Consider the following 7414-nt stretch of genomic DNA (forward strand, 5'->3'; position numbering starts at 1 on the left):
GTATAAATACACAGAAGTACAGTAAGAATAACGTACTTTGCAAGACTGATATTCTCTGCTCATTTTCTTAAACAATAGCCAATAACTTAATTCCACTTGATTATTTCCGCTTAGAAATAATCTCTTGGCAGGAAAAAGAGAACAGAGACAGGACCTTTGAGAAAGAAGTCAGTGAAAATGAGAGGATTCTCACCTGGAGATACTCCCAACTACGGTGGAAACATCCGTTCAGGAGGATTTTCATCTAGCCATTCCAAATACATCTTTGTTTTGGTACAATACGATGATCTTCAGTTGAGAAAGGATGTCAGCTGCTTAAGAAAAGAGTAAAAAAATTATGCATGTATTTTAGGTATTGCAATGTTTAGAACAATGGAGACTGCTTTCTCCTTCCAGGAGCACATCAGTGCAGGACAAAATACAAACTTCAAAGTTAGGAATCTATTACCTGAGTATGCTGTGCTACAGATGGTTAAGAGTCTCATGAAATAGTAGGGCACTGCATATGGAATTTGCCCGTACAAGGCTCTATGAACTCCGATTTTGCAAAAAACCAGCAGTCTGTTCATAGAAATATTCATCAGGGTTTGGACAAGAGCATTTTCCAGAAAAAGCATGCCCTGTGACGCTGTGATGTCCATTGCTGGAATAAAAATGAGTATAGGCCTCTGTGGGGCAGCTGGATTCTAAAGATCCGAAACTGTTCAGCATTTGAACCCATCTTGCTTTCTTTCACCCTCTATCTTTCTCCGACAGCTGTTATCTCTACTGCTCCATCTGCCTCTCTCAGCAGGATGTCCTCTATCAGGTAGCAACAAATGCTGTGCTGGCTGCTGTTGGCCAGTGTCCATCGGCTTTGGTAGGGAGGGCCAACAGAAGTGTGTGCAGGCTGCTCACATTCATTGAGGAACACCAAAGAACTGGATAAACATCTGCCCATCTCACCCTCCCTTCTCCACCCCCCACCTTGAGATTTCAGTTTAAAGCAGTACTTCATTTGTATTTGAACATCAGATCTGGTCTAATAACTAACTTTATTTAAAGCAAACAAACAAAACCCAGAAATGTCATACTTACTTTTAAAACTTCTTATTTTTCAAATAGCTACAGAAAACATCAAACATTTCAAAAAGTCAACTTTGTACGAATAGAAAAGCAACTAAGAGCTGGTTACATGTTCTACTAAAATGATAAAGCAGTGAAAATGCCAGATACACAACTCACCTGATTTCACCAGAAATGAAGAAACATTGCATGCAAAATTAGTTATACATTAGCATAATACTGCATTAATAGTATGCAAGTTACATTATACTTATTTATATACCATATAAATATATTCTCAACATACTATACAATGATATATATAGATAGGATATATAGAGTATACCTATATTTTTTATAATTGCATAAACATAAGTATGTATTTAATGTAATGTAAATTAAATAGCATGTTCAACATATGCTCACTATGTATATTACATTAATATAATAGTTTGTTATGTCACTCATAAGATACTCATTTGTATACTGGGTACAAATCTCTTTTAATAAGCTTAAAGCAAACTAGAAATAGGAGCAGGGAAGGGTCTGAAGGAAAATGAGATAAATGGAGAATCTACTAACAAGAGATGATCAAAACAGCTGAATTGCTTATTCTTTAATGCTGAAAGATAATGCAATTGTTCTTTACATAGTCAGAGTTAAAAGATCAGGAACAGAAAATAAGCCTGAAACTAAAGAGCAAGGATAGTGCTACAATTAAAAAAGCATAATCACCCTTCAATAAATCAGCTGATAATTAAAATAATTTTTCTAGTCACTGGAGTAATAAGGTTTTGAATGAAGTTTTCCAACAAGAGTAGTGAGGAGTAAAGTCCTGATGAGTTTTAAGGAGGGGGTTGGTGAGTTTATAATCAGTGATCATTGCCATTGGAGTGGTCAGGCACATACATACCAATGGCTGTATCTGCACGGAATCTTTTATGAAGTGATTAACATGCACTGGTTCAAACACTGTGTAACAAAGTTCATAGTTAAACCTGAAGTGGAAATCAGTTCTTCGGTGTATTACAGTCTTCATGTTATTTGTCTTTATTAATCCAGGGTAATTTGGCTCTTTTCCAATGCTATCATTAAACCAGCAAATAATCTATTACCGAATACCTGATGTTATTTTCCAGCAATTCTGAGGACACAGTCTTGGTCCATTTACTTCTTGTGATACACCAACATGGACAGAAACACGCTGCTTGAGAAACCATTTGTAGCATGTGTATGTATTCAGCAGCTCCTAAACCAAACAGGTATCCAAAAATTCAAGTGGAATTGTTGCTGTCTTGACATACACTGCAGCTACATCATTTACTCCTGTGACTGCCCAGCACTACCATGCAGGCACAGAATAGCGTGAATTTTATCAAGAATTGCGACCCAAATATTTCAACACATTGTAGAATCATCACAATGTCACAATCATCTTGCCACTCCTTGTTTAACTTACTTTGTGAGACCATTTTTCCTACTTAAGAAACAGGTGATTCCATTTTCAGTCACTGCGTTTCAAACACAAATATAGATCACCAAATGGTGATAATAAATGATGACGATCAATAAACTGGTCTGAGCTAGTCCGACACGTGGGGCAGCCAGTCCTCCCCCCAGCCCTTGAGTGGACACAAAGTCATTGCTGTGAGCTGCTTTTTTATAGTGTTAACACTCAAATTGACACATCTATAGGTGTAGGAAAAGAAACCTATTGCTCTGAAATGGTTCCTTACTTTTTGACAGTTCCGCTTGATTCTGAATGTTTCAAAAGGTATTTCCAAGACAAGTTTGTTTTGCAAAGGATACATTAGGGTGTAAATAACAGTTCAAACTTTGCTATATGTTTCCACATTGCTCTATGTAGCAGTAAATGCCTTTAATAGATTGTCATATTTTAAAATTTGGTGTGGCTTAAAAATGTGCAATTATACATACAATTTGTTGTATTATGGAAAACCAATGCAAAACTTACTTAGTAAATTACTGATGAATGAGTTTCAGGGATGAAAACTCAGTAGAAAACTGCAGCACCAACTTTCTCCTTACCTGTTCATTCCTTACCTGTTTTCCTTATCAGTTTGCATCTTAATTTTTATACTAGCAACTGAACTTTTGCTATACAGCATGCCTCATTCATTCCAAATGCAACAACCTCTCGAGTCAGCATCTCCCACTAAGCAACTGGTTCACTACACCTCTCCACTGACAATCTTAATCTGAGGTATATTAATATTCTGGTAGCCTTTTAGGTCATCATTGTACAATACTCAGAAATTTGGCACCGAGTTGCCTGTAATGACGCTGTTTTTCTTCTCTAGTCATTTACAGTTAACTTGCAATCCATAACAGGCTTCTGGGCTTCCTTCAGCAAAATACATGATTTTTTCCTTAAGTCATTAAGACAAAGAATCTGTCCTTCACTTTGACACACTCAACCCAAATCTAGATGTTTAGCAGGTATTCACATAAACTATCTCTGCTGCATTTCACCACTCTGAAATAGATACCAGCTCTTTAGGGGACAAACGTGACAGTCACCTCCCTTCCATTTCCCTTATCCAAGATGGCTATAGAGAGGGCTGTTTCTGCCCTCAGCTATCATGGCTATCATAAAAACCTTACGGACTTCCCGCCCGGAAGAAGGATGGCCACCTCAGTGGCATCTTGCTGCCCTTACCTAACATGGCTGCCAAAGCTCACTGCCTCCTTTGGTTGTGTGGCAAACAGCACTTTGCAGAAATGAAGCATGAGCTCGCACCTCCTCCTTACTCCTGCTGAGCACAGTACAGCACGTTACACTGAACTCTACATCCTCCACAGTTGCTCTCCACAGTTCTAGGATGGGTACTCTCTGGTAAGCACCAAATACCTCATGAAACACCCATACAAGAACTGTATCCTCATTTCAGAATGCAACCATTTTCTGTATTTTTAACTTAGCCTATGAGTCCATCCCTGATAACTTTTGAACTCATGAGGAAATTTGAAATAGGAGTAACAAAGTTAGAGAGAACTAAACCCATACACCTTCTCGGAAAGGTGGCACTCATGCAGAAAAGGAAGGCTCAAATTAATGACCTCGCTGAAAAGTAGGTAGTGCTGTTGTTACACGAGCCACTTGGCAGCGCCGAATAGTATTAGAAAGGCAGCTGGCACATACCATCACTTCCCCCCAGAGGCTGTCAAAGTGGGATTTCTCCAGGGGATGGAGAAGGGTTCAGGATACTGTAATATGGCAGTGGCTTACAGTTTAAAGGACACAGACACTTTAGAGTATTAGTTCATTCTACTGGCTGCAGAAAGACTTCAGAAAGATACTGTGCAGACAACACATTATGAAATGTATTTGAATCTTGACATCTAAAAATTATAAACACAGAGAACGTCAGAAAAAGATATCACTACTCAATTTATCTGTTTTACTTGATTCTCTTAGGCCTTAAAGATGGTAATTGTTCTTCATCTTATGACTTTCAGACTCCCTTTTCCATTGGACATGCACAAAAATAATATAAAAAACACTCTCAAAACCATTATTTTCATCTCAACACCTGCAGTACCCTTTGTTCCTTTGCAAGTCCAAAATATGCTCAATTATTTTTACTTTTGCAAGTCTTTCCCTCAAATCCAACTCCCGATAGAGTTAAATTGATGCTTTTTCCACATCCTCTTTTTAGACCTTTCCTTCTATCTTTTGACTACTTATGGCACCTTGTGTGCTCTCAGCAATAACCTTACTGAATTTCCATTTTAAAATATTAGTAAATTAGGAATATATTTGTTACAATAGCATAATATCATAAACAAGCTGATGAAAGCCATGAAATGGTGTGCCAGGTATTTTTGGTTTGCTTTTTTTTCCTCCTGTCAGGGGAATTGAAAACTATGGACACACAATCCTAAAGCTTCCACCTGTTAGTCTTTCTTTTCTTCTCAATCAGACTTGCCTCTCTGCTAGGATTTATTAATTTTTTTCCCCAAAAAACAGATGCTACAGCCTGGTTTTGCTTCTTTCTCGTTGGATCATTGGAAGAAAACAAAAAAACTAGGCTGAAATGACACCCCGCCCCCAATCACAGGGCAGTCAAAAATAAAAAAATCCCAAAGACAGCCCTAAAATTTTTACTGTACTGTAACTATTAAAACAGCAATCACGCTTTCTCTCATACACGGCACTGCCTTGCCTCGATTGTTGCGTATTTCTATCATTTTTGCTGGCTAAACTGCCTGGACCAGCTCTACTTCTCCACAGCTGCCTGGCCTTTCTGGCATCAGAGAACCCTCCCATATCCCTAATCCTGACACCTTGTCACAGGGTAATTATAGCGCTGGCACAACTCCAGCATCTATCTAATATCAAACAATCTCCACTTGTTTGCTTTATAGTGAGTGACAGACATAAAAATGAATTCACACCGGAGGGACCTGTTTGGCACTACCCTACCATATGACCTTGAAAAAGTAACAGCCTTTCCTTGGCTTCTAGAAAACGGGAATAAACGTGCCCTTGGATGATGCTTCTGGACCTTCCTAAAGAAAACCCTGTGACCCCACCGCGGTCCCGTCACCTGGCCTTGTGCCTGCTGCCACCACGCCAAGGGTACCCCTCGCTCCAGCTGCCAACCAGGCAACTAGAGACAGCAAAACGCGTCCAGCGTTCCTTCCTCCCTTCCCAACACACATCGAATGACACTGCGGCTTCCAAGATTTTCAACCTGGGGTCATAAAACGACGAGAAGACCACGGGGAAAGCAGGAGGATGTCGGGGATGCTTGGCGCTCCCTCATGAGAACTCTGCTCATAACGTGTCACCCCAGTTTCTCCCCAGGGCTCCTCTCCTTCAGAGCAGCCGAGCCCCGCTCACTCCTTCCCTCCCTTTCACCCTCCAGAGCAGCGCTGAGGAGAACAGGAGAGGGAAAAGAGATGCGCCCGGCGCCGGGGGCTCACTCACCTCAGAGACCTGCCCCCGCTCCCACCTGCTAACACACTCTAGCTGTGCCCTTCCGCCGAAGCCCCTCTCCCCGCTCCACAGGAGGCCGCAGCCGCCGGGACCCTCACCCCTCAGAGCCCATCCCTCATGTCGCCTCCTCTCACAGCGACCCCTCCGCGCTGCTCCCGCTCCCGCCCCGCGCACCCGGAAGAGCGCGGCCGCGGCAGCAGGGCGGGGCCGCGGCCCCTGTCGCAGCTTCACCGTGCGCAGTGCGCGGGCGCGGCGCCCCTTTCCGCGCCTGCGCAGCCACCCGCGCCTTCCCTTTGGTCAGGCCCCGCGGAGGGCGGCTCCTCCCTCTGCCGCCGCCTGCCCTCCCCCCCGACCCCCGCCCCTCCCCGGCAGCGCTGCCGCTGCTACACCGGGTAGGTTTCCAGTCACTATGGCGGCCGCTGCGCTGGAGGTAAGGGAGGGAGCGGTGCCTCGGTGCGCCCTGTGCCGCTCTCGGGGCCGGGCAGCGCTAGGCCGGGGGGAGGCGCGGGGCCGCGCCGGGCGAGGGACGCGTCTGACCCGGTTTGTTTTCGGCTCCGCAGGTCGGAGGAAAGTTTTCGTGGTCGGCGGCTGCTTGAGAGGCAGAGCTCCCGAGCGGGAGGCGCCCGGGCCCGGCCGCCAGGCCTCTCGTGCCGCCGCCGGGCCAGCGGAGTCGCGCTCGGCGGGCGGAGAGCGCGGGGGGCCGAGGAGCGGGGCCTCCTCATGCGCAGCCACCTGCGGAGGGGTTGAGCGCAGCCGAGCGGACGTCGCCTCTCCCAGGCCGCCGCTCCCCGCGCCGGGGGCTTCTGGCGGAGACTTCCTGGAGCAGCCCCCTGCTCGCCTGCCTCCTCCGCCGGCCCCGCCGCCAGCAGAACCGCCGCCGAGGGACGCTTGCCGGCTGCTGCCAGCCAGAGCCACCGCGGGCACCGCCTGGGAGCAACCTGTCAGCGCACCTCGTAGGCCGTCCCCGAAGGACCCTTCCGACGCGTTAGTTTATCCCTGAAAGAAGGAGAGTTCGAAGCCCTCTCCATGCCTTATCAAGTTCCTTATCTGAGTGGCTGCCTGAACCTGTAGACCAGTTCAGCTTTATCGGGTGTAAGGGAGGAAAACAGTATAGGTCATACCCCATTCTAAATCGAGGACCACCTATTTTGCTTTGGTTCAATAGATGAAGATGGTGAAATGCAGATTGCGGTGTGAAGTGACTAGATCCCTGTTGTGGAGTGAGGGCTTTGTATTCACCTTCCAACTCCTGATCTGTGCGCTTTGAGAGAGGACGCCAATCCTTCTCACTCATCCCCCTTCCCTAAACCTTTCCTTGCTTCCATGTTGCATTGGTCAGAATTTTGGTCAATGTTGTTTACGAAAGGGGGGGGAAAAGAAGGCAGTTGAGGTTATAAACAAAAGTAC

At 45.0% G+C, this 7414-nt stretch overlaps 1 protein-coding gene across 1 annotated transcript in view; it reads right to left on the bottom strand.

Moving 5' to 3' along the window:
* The window catches only part of DENND6A (DENN domain containing 6A), a 30022-nt gene extending 25073 nt beyond the window's left edge, over positions 1-4949 (bottom strand). Inside the window, exon 1 of the mRNA XM_030502364.1 lies at positions 194-4949. Coding sequence (XP_030358224.1) covers positions 194-244 — 51 coding nt within the window. The 5' untranslated portion in view covers positions 245-4949. The remainder of the gene's footprint in view (positions 1-193) is intronic.
* Positions 4950-7414: the final 2465 nt, after the last annotated feature.

Source organism: Strigops habroptila, chromosome 11 (assembly GCF_004027225.2).
Source record: "Strigops habroptila isolate Jane chromosome 11, bStrHab1.2.pri, whole genome shotgun sequence".
Lineage (NCBI taxonomy): Eukaryota > Metazoa > Chordata > Aves > Psittaciformes > Psittacidae > Strigops > Strigops habroptila.